At 39.8% G+C, this 16,917-nt stretch overlaps 1 protein-coding gene across 1 annotated transcript in view; it reads left to right on the forward strand.

The window, feature by feature from the left end:
- The first annotated feature begins 326 nt into the window (after positions 1–326).
- LOC137264936 (transmembrane cell adhesion receptor mua-3-like) overlaps positions 327–16,917 on the forward strand; it is a 93,923-nt gene continuing 77,332 nt past the window's right edge. The window contains exons 1-9 of the mRNA XM_067800288.1: positions 327–390; positions 4,145–4,714; positions 7,964–8,095; positions 9,175–9,274; positions 9,572–9,718; positions 10,052–10,197; positions 10,636–10,737; positions 11,181–11,297; positions 16,207–16,335. Coding sequence (XP_067656389.1) covers positions 327–390; positions 4,145–4,714; positions 7,964–8,095; positions 9,175–9,274; positions 9,572–9,718; positions 10,052–10,197; positions 10,636–10,737; positions 11,181–11,297; positions 16,207–16,335 — 1,507 coding nt within the window. The remainder of the gene's footprint in view (positions 391–4,144; positions 4,715–7,963; positions 8,096–9,174; positions 9,275–9,571; positions 9,719–10,051; positions 10,198–10,635; positions 10,738–11,180; positions 11,298–16,206; positions 16,336–16,917) is intronic.

Raw genomic sequence — 16,917 nt, forward strand, 5'->3', positions numbered from 1 at the left:
ACTAAAAAGGCAAACAAAAAACCCACAAAAAAACCCAGAAAACCGCTGTCAAGTTGTGACACTGTTCAGGTTGTTGCATATGAAAGATCATTTCGATTGTTCAGAGTTTGATATTCATCTTGATATTTATCTATTTTCCCACCATAATCCACACCTTGTTTTAGGTGTTACGGATTTATCACATTCATATAAAGGAATAACAGTACTAACCATTTTACCTGACTTCAACCTGTCCTCCCTTTTACTGAATGGACCGAACCTTCTTAGTTCCTTAAAATGTCCACGACAGTCGCGACATAGTCATCACCTACGACGATCCTGAAAACATGGCGACAATTACTGCAATAATCGTTCTCCTGGGACTTCTTGCGCAGACGAATGGACGAATAAGTAAGTGTATACAAAGACACATATCATTCATGGTTCAGTCCACAAAATCATATAAAACAGTTATGTAAATTATGTGCTATATATAGTATCTATTGATATCCCTATCTATTATTCCCTACTCCAGTTTCAAGATAAGATTTGAAGCGCAACCTCCTCGTTGTGGGTGCTGAGTAACGCCAATAGTTCTGTGGACAGAGGGTAGAATGGGTCCATTCGTAAGAGGCGACCGAATCGGGCAACCTGTTTGCCGTGGGTTGCGCCCATGTATCGGTGGAGGAAGAAGTAATTCTGGTAGTTCAGGGCACTGGTTACAGGAACAGCCTTTCTGTGCCCAACACAAAACTTCACGTCATGTAGTGTGCATGGAGAGAAGTTTTGCACATGTTTAACATATTTTTGTTTTGTTCTTGGCTATTCAGATTCAAATTACATATATACCCCTTAGCATCCGGGTTAGAATATTGGCCTTCAGGAACCCGTGCTTGTCAAAAGAGTCGACTAAGGAGATCGCGAGGTCAGGTTCGCTGTCGTGGTTGACGGTTCCCATATGCTCATGCCGTTGATCACTGGATTGTCTGGTTAAGACCCGATAATTTACACGCTGTGGCAATATAGCTGGAATATTGCTGAGTGCGGCATAAAATTAAGCTCAATATGTACCCAAACATGGGCTGATCATACAGATCCATTGAATTACAGAACTATATTTCTAACAAGTTATAAACATGAAAGGAATGGTGTAAATTATAGATTAACTTTGTTTCTTGAAATAACCTTATATCAAACATTCAACGCGGTTTCAGGGTTTGTACGATTATAATCATTTGTTAAAACGGTTTAGTCAAGAGATAAGCATACTGTGTTTGAAAATCAGAGTTATCTAACCAAATAATAATCGATCGGGATAGAACAGGCCTTCAGCCACCCATGCTTGCCATAAAAGGCGACTATGCTTGTCGTAAGAGGCGACTAACGGGATCGGGTGGTCAGGCTCGCTGACCTGGTTGACACGTCATCGGTTCCCGATTGCACAGATCGATGTTCATGTTGTTGAGCACTGGATTGTCTGTTCCAGACTCGATTATTTACAGACCTCCGCCATATAGCTGGAATGTTGCTGAGTGCGGTGTGAAACTAAACACACTCACTCACTTTAAACTAAACACTTGACATGATTATATATCTTTGAATGACTTTTGTTAACCAGTCGCAATCCAGTATTTACTGGGACCTGGTTCACACGTCATCGGTTCCCGATTGCACAGATCGATGTTCATGTTGTTGATCACTGGATTGTCTGTTCCAGACACGATTATTTACAGACCGCTGTCATATAGCCGGAATATTGCTGACTGCGGCGTAAAACTAAACTCACTCAGTATATATTGGACTCATGGGATAATAACTAATACCGCCTTGAACCATGACATTTAAAAGGATTTGAATGGCTTTGACAGTTTTAAACAGACTGGCGATTTCAAGTCAGAGTTGGTTCAGCCCTGATCTGCAGAATCAGGATCAGGGAGTCCAACAAGGGAATATTTTGCCTGTCACATTGTTTACTGTAAAGATCAACATTTTAGCCAAAGTTATTGTGAGTGATTTTATTTAATACTGCATGCCAAACAAAATAAATAAATGGTGTCTTTAAAACGACCCTAGATTTCCTAAAAAAAACCCCAAATTGTATACATTCCTGTCGTAATATGAACCGCATAAAGACCCAAAACTATTTGTAAGTGGCACTCCCATCAAAGCCGTCAATCAGGCACGTTCTTGGGTCATTTTTTCGACTCACACGTAACATGTCTTCCGCATATCACATGCCTAAAAAATAAATGCCTGGAGGTACTTGGCTTGATGAAAGTCGTTTCTAATTCAGATGGTATCAAACTACCACCCCATGCTTAAACAAATCACTCATCTATTTGACACTGTATTATGTATCTGTCGTTTATGTCGAGTCTGCAAAACGTAACCTCAAACTATTAGATTCAGTTTGCCACCAAGGTCGAAAACGTCGTCTTGGGGCGTTCAGAACTTTTGTTCACAGTATCTTCAGCCTGATGAGCCGTCTCTTAACCAACGCCCTCTTAATACGATACAGAACATTGTTCAAATGAGTCGAACCCTGGTTATAATTGTGCCTTCAATCCGCAAAAGTCTTTCCTTGCTTCACCTCTGAGACTTCGAGTCAAACCTTTCCTTTCTGCTTCAAGTCAAACTGTTGATTACCCGATACTCTCGTTTCTTGTTGTGTGAACTCCGTCCTATTGCGTAATTTAGTGTAATATACCATTCTAAGTAAACTTAGCCTCAGTATTATCCGTTGCTCTCCTCTACTAAGTCTAACAAACCAAAGTAGGAGGTCGCATCAGGAAGCCTTTGAGACTGACCAATCAAAACACAGCTTACCAAATCGCGAAAGAGGACATTTGCATATACCTTTTGAGCTTTTTACGTCGAACAGGTTTGTACCCGAACGATTCCGAATGTTATTTTGCGTACGTTCGCACCGGATGAAGCACATACAACATGTTACTGCACCGTGAAGAAGCTGAAAATAGTGTTTGTGTCAGTATTCAAGGATGACAGCTCGCGGGATTATTAGCTAATAGGTAAGACTTAAACGTTTCTACTGCAGGTCAAATATCTGTGTGTTATGCGGATTTTCATTTTGTGGAGGATCCGTGTCAGTGAAGTCCCACCAAATCCTAAACAGTAGCCGTCGTCTGACCGGTTAAATCCGTTCGACCGTCTGGTGTTTTTAGGGGGGTGGTCATAGGTCGGTCAAAGGTTACTTGACGCGACCTTCTACCAGGCTTTGTTAGACTCATTGTGGGAATAACACTGAGAATAACACACGTTTACGTAGAATGTGCTATAACCAGTCCATAATTTTAAGACTAATTAAGACTAATTCATTTAACTGGATGCATAAATATTAATCGGTATGATCTGATAGATCTAAGCACTTGTATCTTGCAAATCTACGCTCCTCCAAGTCTGTGCAAACACGCCCTACAGCATGCTCTGTCGAAAAGCGAGCTGTGACGAAAGGAAACCTACAAATCGTGGAAATCTCAAAACGAGGCTTTGGCGCTAGAAAGGTTTGGCGGTCTGCTTCTGAACTGATATATCAATCTCATTGTGCGTTACAGGACTACACTGAATAAGCACAAAAATACGCAACGCATAACAGATGTAAACACTGAGTCAGATACATTGTGAATAATTTTACGACTTGATTGAGCAGGGCAGTATGCGACGTCATAGTTGGGTCATGCTGCCAACGTACCGCCATAAAATAATATTATAGAATTACATTGTTATTCCAGTTTGTGTACTCACGATATGGCTCCACTACTGTCGCTCGCTCACTCACTCAAGATACGGCCGAATTCTTTCCAAATAAACCTGTAGTTCCATTTTGTGATGACGTGTAGAAATCTGATGCACAGCGATTTCAGCCAGAGACTAATAAAACACCCACGTGATGACATGGGGTAGATTAATATCTGTTATGGTGTCATCCGTAATGTCTTTTTGGTTATTGGGAATAAAAGAATAGCAGGCACTTAGAAAAGATATTGACCAAGGACTGCGTAAGGGAAATAGACTTAAAGTAATGGATTACTGAATCAGTCAGTCAATGTTTCAGACAGTGCTTTTGTTCATTTTCATTTCAGTTCCAGTAATGGACTGTACGAAATTCTCCAAAAATTAATTTCTACTTTCTACCTGTTTAATGCAGATTGTGGAGAAGAAAGAGTTGACCTTTCTATCATCCTTGATGAGTCTTCTTCGGTTGGCGCCAACAACTTCATCATTGCTAAACGATTCGTGGCAAATCTGGTATCGCGGGCAAACATCAGTGCGAATGCGGTGAAAGTATCAGTAACAACATTTTCAATAAGAGCCATTATTAAAGTAAACTTTGACGACTTTTCAAGTGACACAGTCGGCCTCCAGAATGCTATCAATGGATTGGAGTACGCCAGCGGAGGAGGAACGAACACTGCACTGGCGCTGAATGTTGTAGCCGAGACGGTTTTCTTGGAGAATCGTCGAGGTGAACGACCAGACGCCCGCAACGTTGTGATCGTTGTCACTGATGGAATGTCCACGAACTCGGACACTCTTCTTCAACGGGAGATTGCGAGAATTCACACCAAAGCAGAGGTGTTCACAGTCGGCGTGGGGTCTGATATATCTGTCAGTGAACTTCGAAGCATTGCTTCAAGACCTGGTGCAGAGCACGTGTACGAAGTCGCAACTTTCAGTTCCCTTGTGCGTATTGCTGATTTGCTCTTCACCTCACTATGTAAGTATGAACGGAAATATGTAAACCCAGTCATACGTGGCATATGCTGAACTACACGCATATGTACAATTGTTGCACATGTTTGATATAGCCTAGGAGAAAAATGTGAGGAATAAACATGAAAGTATGAAACCATTCGGGGTATGTCTGGTTTGAGACGCAAATGAGAATGGTCTACAATGAAACGTCATGATTACATGTATGAAAGCAAGGGCGTGAGTGAGTCTAGCTTTGCGCCGCACTCAGCAAAATACTCCAGCTATATGGCGGCGGTCTGGACAAGAAAAGTGTGTGATCAACAGCATGAGTATCGATCTGCGCAATGGGGAACCGATGACATGTGTCAACTAAGTTAGCGCGCCTGACCACCCCGATGTCGTTAGTCGCCTCTTACGGCAAGCATAGTCGCCTTTTATGGCAGGCATGGGTTGCTGAAGTCCTATTCTACCCCAGACCTACACGGGTCTAGGAAAGTAAGGAATCTCTTTCGAGGAAACATGTATACAGCTGAAACTAGGAATAACTGAAGCGCAGTGCACCAGTGTCGAGTGGAAATATGATTAAAGCAGATTAGGCCTTATCTTGATCTTGTGATCTATAACATAAGTTACACAGGACACGTGAAGATCCGGAGCCTCAGTTGTGTGGATCGATGCTCATACAGATGATTACTGGTTTGTCTAGTCAAGAATCGATCATTTACAGGCTGCCGTCACAGCTGGAATGTTCAGTTAAAGAACGAACATAATTTACTCCACGGCCTTTATATGCGATTATAATTTTTGTTTATCCATAGTACCTGAGGCCATCTAGAGAATGAAATACCCTGTATAAATGATTAGGCCAAATTGTACTGTTTACAAAAACATGTTTTCTGTTTTCATCGTTTCTTTCGGGATATTGGAGCATTTTCGCGTACTGGAATAAGCTTGAGGCAACTGTGCCAGCATGCCCAGTAAACAGTTACGGGTGATTTACGTATGAGGTCATTTGATCTCTGGCGTTCATTCAAGGACAGAGACACAAGTTACTAGTAAGTGTCTCTCACATGTCTCTCATATTGTGACATATTTCCTGAGACAGCAGAAAACTTCGGTACTAACCTGGCTAGCAGTGTATCCCTACCTGTCTCCTATCGAGCAAGCTTGGGGTGGAAATGGAGCGACCTTTACGTCGAGTCCAGAATCAGTCATTGGCGTTAGAGGAACAAGTTTGGTTGGTTCAGAGATGGAAAAACATAAACCAACCTTTCTACAGCTGCTTCGTGCCGTCTATTCGTCGTCGTTGTCAGGCCTGTGGACACATCATACTGAAATTGTAACGCAACATCTTTTCAAATGCGTGTCACGATGCCTAGTTGTCAAATCAAATAAATTCCGATATTTTTCAACAGTTAAACAGAGAAAAAAAAAGGAAAGACCACAAATCATGTTGTGATGTTTTTGTATTTAATTTGCAAAATATGAAACATCAAATAAAACAGAGTTACGTTATTCCAGCAGGAAAGAAGAAATCATTTCAAGAACACATTTTTCTATATTGCGGCACTTACACATTCTATAAAGTAATAAATTCGTTACACGATCTTTTGCCAGGCAGTTTGGGGCGGTAAGGTCAAACATGGGATTGCTATATAACTTTCTGTTGTTATATGCATTGTTATTCCAGGCCCCTGGACCGGTGGGGTAGCCTAATGGATAAAGAGTTCGGTTGTCACGGTGGAGACCAGGGGTTCAATTCCCCACATGAGTACAATATTTCATTTCGTGTGTCCTCCGTAGTGATATTGCTAAAAGCGGCGTAAAAGCATATTACTTACTCACTCTTACAGGCCCGCCATGTTTCTTGAACTGCTCCATCAACCAGATCTGTGATCGGCCAGCAAACGTCTGTATTGCACGTAAGCTACACATTTTTTGCTACTGTCACTTGACCTATTGAGTTTCCGTGATTGTTCCTTTGACCTAGTACTGTTGATGTCCACTTTGGCATGGAAATTTGTAAATGTCTCCTTCCCCTGTTATTACTGTTGAAGCTGCACTCGTTATCAGAATCCGTGACTATGGTTCCATGTCATCATGAAAACTCGTCATTCGAGAAACTTTGTTCTGCAAGGATACGTAAATCCCAAAAACTTCAAAGTACACTTCTCCATACCAGAAGTTTTTAACGTAGCATTTATGTGATTTTACACTATGGCTTAAATTATACTACTATCGCAATCGCCTGAAGGGATGGGGTAAATCCAACGAGGGTCCATGCAGGTAGCAAATGTACTGTAAGTCGCCGTGGATCCTACTATGGTGATCTACCTTCGGTTGTTGGCAGTCTGTAGCCTATTTGTATATCGTATTCTTTCCTTTCATTAAAATGTTTCAGTTTTTCAGTTTTAGGGACCGTTAATAATTTATGGCTGGTGGTAGGGGGTGGGGCGGGAGGGATGTTTATGGGGGTGATAACTTTAAGGGGGTGGGGGGTCACTCAATTTGTTTTGAGTAGGTAGGGGTGGTCATCAATATTGTACACATGTTCCGGAGGGAGTTCAATGAAACTACGAACGGTCCCTTTCCTGCTGGTATATGTGATACTCTTGTATTTTAACAAGATACATCGTCGATAGGTTTTACTCTTCAAAATGTTTTTTCATTGTGTAGATTGTTGGCGTCAAGACATGGCTGCGATATTACAGACGGGACGTTAAATATTAGCTCACTCACTCACTCCAGTCACTTTGAAAGTAAAACAAGAGGAACTTTGTCAAGAATGAGTTCCAATGTTTTCATTCTTCTTTGAGACACGGGGTGGTTTCACCAACATTTTGCAGCCCATGGTTGTCGTAAAGAGACAAATGACAGGACTTGCTGACTTGCTAGACACTTGTTCTTGTATGCCCATTCGATACATTGATGAGCATGCTAATGATCACAGGATTATCTGGTCCAGATTCGATGATTAAGAGACTGTCGCAATATAGCTGGAATGCTGGCAAATGCGGCGTTAGGAAGCAAACAAACAAAGCTATTGTCATAGCCTATCAAATGATATCAAAATTGTTAACTATCACATTGAAATGCCATCTCAACTGCAGTTGAAGAAACCCTCGTATTTGGGTGTGCATTGCACTGCAAAATACCACTCAGTCTTCATGGATTCTTCGTTGTCCTCATTCACAGACAGCCATCATACATCTGGGATACTGCTGAGTGTGGTGTTAAACAACAAACAAACCTTGTTCTTGTCGTATTGTAGTTGTAGACGAATGTGCAGAAAACACAGACAACTGCGACGTAAATGCTGTTTGTGAAGATACGCCAACCTCTTTCGAATGCACGTGCAATTTTCCCTTTGTCGGTGATGGAACCGTTGGAAACTGCACTGAACGTGAGTAGAAACACACCAGTTTACCAAAACAAAGAATTGCTCGTCGATTGATTAGTGCTCGACGATAATAATAATTGTTTAAGGTAGTCCGAGAACAGCATCGTCTTAATGATATCATTTTCATTTCGTTATTGATTTTATAAAAGAACTAGGATTGTTCGCAAATGTTATGTTTCTCCCGCCCAGCCAAAAGAAAATAAGGATTAATTATTAAGGAGTTGTCTTGGCTGACTTGGCTGACTTGGCTGACTTGGCTGACTTGGTTGACTTGGCTGACTTGGCTGACTTGGCTGACTTGGCTGAAGAATGTCAACGCATCCCGATCACGAAGATCAATTATCATCTTGTCGGAGCTGTCTAGTCCGGATTCGATCATTAACAGACCATCTGTCGTTTTGTGAGACTATGGTTGTACCGTATATCTCGTTGTGGCTTACTGGTCGTTTACCAGACATATAACGATCTGATATGACTGTTTCATTGTTTCAGCGGACCCGTGTTTTGACAACAACTGTGATGGTAATGCCACATGTATTCCTTTGGGTGTCTGCACACGAAGCAGACCTTTGGGTTTCAAACTATGCACATGAAGCAGACCTTATGTTTCCTTTCATGTTCACTAATCCGGTTTTTTAACTGATTGGTGTTTGTTTAGGGGCTTAGCTATGAGATGCCCTAACTAGCTAATCATTTCCCTGAATAGTGTTCAATCAGGAATAGTTACTCTGAACTTTATTCAAAATAAAAGTCTTCACTTGTCAATTATATTTATCTGAATAAGTTTGTTTCGAGATACTACTTAAGGGAATGATAATTTGGCAAAGCACCATTACCATCATGGCAGAGGAGCAGCTGGTCACAAGTTCATACCAACTGCTAGATGAGGAAGATATCTATGTGTAGGAGGATTCATGTACAGGCTCAACAAAAGAAAATGAGATTGGATTTCCTGGCGCTGCCTGGCTGGACAAGAACTTTGGATCAACAGCTTCTACATCAAATGACATTGCGACAATGGTTAGCAATAACCACAACCATCCACCTCCCAACTTGTATACAAGACCTTGTCATCCCTGCAGATTTCCAGACAACAGAAGTTGGAGAGCAGATTTTGCTACGAGACGATGGGATTGTCAACAGAGTAGTCTTCTCCGCTACCGACAGCAACCTAGAGAAGATGTGAGCAACAGACATTATACATGGCGATGGTACCTTCTACTCCAGTCCCAAGACATTGTACCAGCTATATACCCTTCATGGGACATGGTCGATGGACAGATGTTCCTGTTGGTGTTTGTCTTTCTCCCAGACAAGCGTGAAGAGACGTATCACCGGGTGTTTCAGATCCTCGTAGACACAGCCAGAACCGAGGGGTTTTAGCCATGTCCTCGATGCATTCAAGTAAAAACAATGGAACATGTTGAGTAATAATAATTTATGTAAAATGAACTATAAATGAAACAATAAGTGTCTCAGTGTCAATCCCGACGATGCCCGATGCACCGGACTTGCAAACTATGTGACCAGCCAGTGGATAGAGGGGGATCTCCATACCCACCAGTGGAACCACCACGCCACCAAGAAGGCCCATCCCAACATCTTTGAAGCAATCACCTTCATAAAGTCAGATATGAACTGAATCAAAACTACACCAGTACCAGGCTGGAGGGAAAGCACCCTCAAAGAAGAAGTTGGAGCAAACCCTCCAGAACCTGAAACAACGCCTCCGTAACAATGAAATTACACAAATGGACTATGCAGGTTCTGCATCTTTTAACTGGAAATTGTCCTAAATTGTGTCAAAATGTATGATGAATAAATGTAAATTTAATAAAATGTAATGTACATAAACACATTTATCAAATTTGAATTCCTTATATTGAGGCAGCCCTAGCTGATCACCCAGATTATCCGGATTAGCTGGCAGGAGAAACATAATCAAAATTCGCTTAACAGTTCTGGTGAAATTCCCACGAAGCAGACCTGTTTTTCTCTAACCCAGAAAGTCTGCTTCATGTGCATGAACCTTCCTTTGGGGGACGGAGGATTTACCTATGACTGCAATGACGGATTTTTGTGGGATGGCTGGGTTTGTGATGATGGTAGGTGCTTGCATGTTAAAGGAGTATTTTTATCAAGAAAGGGATGGACGATCTTACCCTCACGACGAAGAGTCTAAAGTATTCACTAAACATTTAAATTAATTATTTAAGTCTATGTCGTAAGTCCTGGCATGCCTGAAAAATTGTCCATGTGACTTAAAATCTTAACTCACTCACTCACAATGTTCAGAGACTGCAGTGTCTTTTTTGGACCTTATACACAGATTGGCGAAATTCTGAAGACATGATAACTTCATGTGATGAAAATAGACAAATGTGCCAGGATTCTGACATTCTGACAGGTAGGTCTACAGGAGAAAAGCCTAAAATCAACAACCATCCATGTGGACATGGTGTCAGCGTTATGGGATAGTGATCAGCCCTTTCTCATAGTTGAAGCTCAAGAGAACTCAAATCAATTCCGTTTCATTGTTTCAGAGAACGCGTGTTTCGACAACGATTGTGGTGATAATGCCATCTGTACTCCTTTGGAGAACGACGGGTTTACCTGTGATTGCATTGACGGATTTGTGGGCGATGGTAGGACATGCATTGGTAGGTCCTGCCACATTAAAGGAGTATTTGGTGTGTAGAGTACTCCCATAACATATCAAGCATGATTAAGTACATACACACGTTTCTTATGTTTGAACTTATATATTAGGGATCTATAATCTATGGCTGAAATATTATCAATGTGACCTAAACCTCAACTCACTCACTTGAAATGCCCAAATGTCGCAAGCTCTTTTTGAAGTGTATACAAGAAGAAAATGGCAAAGTTCTGAAGACCTGATATTTTATACAATGACATGCCATGATGTTGATGTAAAGAACCTCAACTGCAAAAGCGTACTAGTAGGTGCTTGCACCAACAACCTTCCATGTGGATATATTATCAACGTTAAAAGAATAATGATCTGTCCTTTGTCATTTTTGAAACTCAAAAGGGCTCTTCTATCAACATTGCTTCATTGCTTCAGCTGACTTCTGTTTATCAGTCGGTTGTGGTGATAATGCCACCTGTACACCTTTGAAGAACGGAGGATTTACCTGTGATTGCCATGCCGGATTTGTGGGCGATGGCAGAGTCTGTACTGGTAGGTGCTTGCATGTTAAAGGAGTATTTTTGATCCGCGAAGGGATTAATCGAAGGAACTTAACCTCAGAAGGAAGCGTGTAAATGTGCCTTTAACATGTCATGGGTAATGTAACATACATTTCATTGGTTAGGTATTTTGCTGTAAATCAAAGATATGATTGTTAGTAAAGAAATTGTAACATCGACTTTTCAGTAGCGGGTCACTGTTAATTAGTTTAGACTGGAAAGTCACATGAAGTATGAAAATGGCAGGTTATTGAAACAAATGATCAGTGATATGTCTTACTAAGTTAAATAATTTTAGTGTTAATTGCTAGAATATTTAGGTCTTTTGAGATTCTCAATTGAATTGATCTAAACAAATAACACTGACATTGTGTACAAACATTTGAAATGTTCTTAAGAAATGTTCGAATTTTGGGTACATCATGCTAGATGTAAATTACAGGCAGCATTATGACGCCAATCCCTCAATAAAACACTGATTATGACAAGATAATTATGATGTAATGAGTATAGACTGATATAGTCAGAGATTACAGTCAAATTGGCGGCCATCTTGGATTTTGTGCCACCAGGGGCCACTGCTGAGAAGGATCAATATCTAGAAATGTTTAGAACTGCTATATGCACCAGTGTGGCGAGTTTACGACTTTTAACCCAAAGTGCACAGTTTTGAAAAAAATATAAAGCAAACTGGCCTAATCTAGGACAGTTAATAATCCAAGACGCCATTGACACAGAAACTTGTTTCATCCCAGGTGATGCATGCACCTGGAAATGTACGAACCATTTCTGATGTGACTGAGACAAACAGTGATCTGAACATTAACAGGCTGTAAATGACAAAACGTATTACTTTGTGATGCATGTAAACACTCTGAGTTTGATAGAAATGTCATTATGTGCAACAGTGCCATTGCTGGTAATTAAAATATGTCAGAGATTGACTCCCTAAAGGATGAATGTGTCACTGCCACTGAGACCTATACTGATAGTGTTGTTTTAGCCATCAATGCTTTTGTCAAATCAGCGTGTCAGCACAGATGTTATATATGACGTCATGAAGTTGGTGACGTCACGATAATATGACGATGTTGCACTGCAAATCTAATGGCAGTACTGTGTTGAGAGATGTTCTTCATTCACTGAAACGTAATGAAGGAAGATTTGGAATGATAAACAGAATCTCACCCTCTCGTGTCTACTGATATCAGTTACATCAACAGCAAGCCTCGGATATTTGTTACTTTTTCAACTCGTGTTGATAGATTTGATATCATTTGACACGAGGGTGAAATTCTCTATATACACTGATACTTGGTGTTATGTATCTGAAAAAAGCGTGTTATTTTTACACTACTTCGACACGTGGAAGTTTGGAGTGAAACACTATGTTAGAGTGAGAATATATATACTTATTCATGTTCCGGGCCACACAGAAAATATTGTGTCTGTTAGGTTGGCAAACACGTCATGGTTTGCACGGTATATGTACTCACTGCACTGGCTCTAAGACATCAGATCTAGGTAGTGTTTTTTTGTGAGGACTGATGTTACTGTAAGGTCAATACGACTGTGTAAGTACATATTTTGAACTCAACAATGGCCCAAGTGAGTATTCCCTAGTGAGCTAAGCTAGGCGTTTTCATGATCCCTGGTGAAGAGGTCTGCTTTCAGTTGTTGGCAATATAGACATGCTTTATTAATCACCTATTGTCCGCTGTAATTATGCTGTTTAGAGTTCAGGAACTCTGAACCATTTGTTGTGAAGGATCTACATTTTGGTATCCTGTGGAACCGGAAACCCAACCATATGACATGTTTCCCATCTACAGTTACAAGCAAAGTATCCACTGAGGAAAAGTAAGTTTCAATTCAAACAGGTGGACCACCCTGTTCTGGAGACAGCTAAGCTCCAACAAAAGGAACTTACTCATGATAAATTGAAGAAAACGAGGTGCTCGCCCTCAGAGGACAATGCGAAGAAGATGAAGTATATTGATGGCGTTTTCCAGAGAATGTTTGTACATTAAGACATGTATTGATCAAAAGAAGAATGAAATAGGAGAAACTACCCAAAACAAAGTACAGATAGTAGGCGAACCTGCCCAGAATGCTATTTAGGTACCCGGTAGCAACTTGATTCTTATGCTAAGGGTTGTGTCACAGATTACCCCACCAGTCAATAATGTCAGAACTGGTCATGATGGTGAGATGCGTTGTAATACACATGGAGATTATTCAAACAATTGTATTTGGTAAATGCTTGGTAAATAGATAACTAAATATGATTGGGAGTTTGAACTGGTAACCCAGATTATTAGTGACTGTATCCTTGAGGGGTATTAAAGCCCTGTAAAATTATTATCCTTCTTAGCAAGTACTTACGTTCCTAAATATGCAAAGTAAATTTAAACATTCCACTTTTATAATCGAAGACGTGAGATATGTGTTTCTAATGCATAGCTAGATCTGTCTAAACTGCTAACAACTAAAGGGATTGATTTAAATCCGACTGGGTCCATGTAGAAAGCAAACGTACTGTCCCCATGGTCCCTAGTAAGGTGATCTATCTTCAGTTGTTGGCATTCTATTTCTATTATGTTCACTATACTTAAACTGTTTAGAATTAATTACTAGTCGTCTCCGTGATAATCTAGTTATTCCACGTGTACATTTCTTCGTAGAAAATGTTTTTCTAAAATAACAAATTATGAAATACGAAATAAAATATGAAATACTGCCAATGTGACGATAAATTGTAACTCACTCCCACACTTTAGACCGTGGGTGACTAATTACCACAATTTAAAGGCAAATGTATGTGTAGTATTTTAATACCAAAACAGTAGTTTATACTTTGATACCAAAACAGTAATTTGGTAACTACCTACAATCTCTTTGAAAAGTTAATGTTGAAAACTGTATTTTATCTACAAAATGGTAGACCGTGTCATTGTAACCATCATAAATTAATTGATGATAAATATTTCAGCAATTTTAATCTGCAGCTGAAGCTTATGAGGTTTAAGGTTCTTATAGTTTTGTTTGGTGATGTGATAATTAGTGTTGCAAGAAATCTTCATGTGTTGAGAGAGAAGAGATTATGTGAAGAAGTATTTAGATAAAGAACAGTTAGAAATGTTTTGTGTTTAGCGGATATGTTCACTATATATGTTACTGCTTTTAAGAATTGATAATTATATTTTCATTTGAATTCCACACATTGGGGTTTACAGTTTCTCATTACTCAGGCAAAACATAGATCTCCAATACTTGTGTGTGGGAAAGCTACAATAATCATGTTAAGTGTTTCGGAGGTAATACTGAGTGAGTTAAGTTTTACGCAGCCTTCCGCAATATTGCAGCTATATGGCGGCAGTCTGTAAATAATTGAGTCTGGAACAGACAATCCAGTGATCAACAGCATGAGCGTCGACGGTAACGTATCACCCAAGTCAAACGAGCGTGGCCACCCGATCCCGTTCGTTACCTCTTAGAAAGAATGAATGTGTCTAGGAGTCATGACATACTTTATGTAAGATGTAAGATGTATGTGTGGGTGGGGGTGGGTGGTGGGTTTTGTGTGTAGACGAAGACAATTCAAAGAAGAAACGGTGAAACAAACATTAAAATGGACATGTCAAAAGTGACAACTCGCAGAGGGACAGCTCTCAGGAACAACGAGCTATAAACTATATAATGCAAAATCTATATTGTACGCGTATTAATAAATATACGATTGCCCCACCCCGATATGGGTTTTGAAAAGCTTCACACCTTATAAATCGATCGTACATATTTAAGAAACTTTCATGCTCTGAATGTAAGTGACTCCAAAAGTTGCACTGCAGTGAACATCAACATTTTAGTTTGTTCGATGTTGGCAGTCAGTAATATTCCATCTCTATGTCAACGGAGTGACAATCCAACGATTTGAATCATGACCCACAATGTACGCGATACGATGACATGACTGTTTAAACCAAGTCAGCGAGTCAAACCAAACGATCCTGTTAACCGTCTCTAACGACATGTATGGGTTGTTAAAACCAATTCTAACCCAGATATTGGAGACATCAAAATATGCATGGTATGATAGAAAAATACGATGACATGACTGTGTCATTTTTATGGATAAGGTTTTCATACATACACATTGATGCCTTATGTGTACATATTCAACTGTCTAGGAAATTCATGTGGAGACTTTTTAAGATGTATTTTTCTCTTTTGTGTTACTATGATTTTTCAGAAGTTAGTGATTTCACAGTGTAAATCTGCATTTATCTTAGGACAATTTTACAAGCTGAAGGTGGTGGATGTTATATAACATACATTGTATTGGTTAGTTATTTTGCTTTTAATCAAACATATGTTTGTTAATTAAGAAATTGTCACACAAAGATGTTTCTGTAGTGAATTACTGTTAATTAGTTTTGCATAAATCTTTTTGCTTTAGGGATATAGTATTTAGATTGGAGAGTCACGTGAGGTATGAAAACTGACGTCGTTTTGAAATGAAAGACAAACGAGACGACTTGCATCACATGGGGGCAAATTCTAAACATATCAAAACAAGACTTGACACTTTATAGTGATGTAAATGGACAAATGTGCAACGATACTACAATAGATCGACAATGGAAAAGACAACCACTAATTCAATCAATACCATTTTGAACACCTAGGCCTAAATATCACCACTAATAATTTTAAGAGGGTTACCTTAGCATCAGACTTTATAATGATACTGACGGGTTTCATTTCTGATTTAGTAACTATCCTCTTCTCACTTAATGATGTAAGACACGTGTATCTTGCGGTTATATATTTCAGTGCAGTATCGAAAAAGTACTAACCAAATTAGCAGACCTCTAACGCTACTCTCGAAAATACTTTAGTTGACCCGTGTGCCTCCAACTCTACCAACAATTGTGATGCCGATGCTACCTGTACACCAATGGTCGGTTCATTCAACTGCACGTGCAATGATGGGTTCTTCGGGGATGGCACAGTGGGTAACTGTGTGGGTAAGTAAACGAAAGTTTGCTTAACCCGTGCCACTCTGGAATACCAAGGCCTATATGTCGCCACCATTGGTTTTGAAAATGTTACCTTAGTATCACATTTTATGAAGATACTGAAGGATTTCATTTCTGGTTTAGTAACTATATTTTTCTCACCTGATGATGTAAGACGCATCTGTGTTGCAGTTATACAATTCAATAAGGTGTTACGAAACTTCATTTCAAAGTAACCGACCTTAAACGCCACACACGACAATTTGTTCTAGTTGAACCCTAGCATGGTGATCTACCTTCATTTGTTGACAGTCCATAGCCTGTTATCATATAGTATTGTCTTGTATAGGTCAAACGTTTTAGATTTAATTACTCCACTTTACGTTTACATCTTTGATAAACAGCGTTTTTCACTGTCCTTCATTTTCCAGCTTTCTATAATTTACCTACAATTATTCTAAATATAGACTTTGGTCACAATATGACTGAAATACTGCCGTTGTGCCTGAAACGTTTACCTCAATCACCAGTCATCACCTGATGATGTAAGACACATGTATACTGAAGTAATAAAGTTCGATGTGGTTTCAA

Source organism: Haliotis asinina, chromosome 15, assembly GCF_037392515.1.
Source record: "Haliotis asinina isolate JCU_RB_2024 chromosome 15, JCU_Hal_asi_v2, whole genome shotgun sequence".
Taxonomy (NCBI): Eukaryota; Metazoa; Mollusca; class Gastropoda; order Lepetellida; family Haliotidae; genus Haliotis; species Haliotis asinina.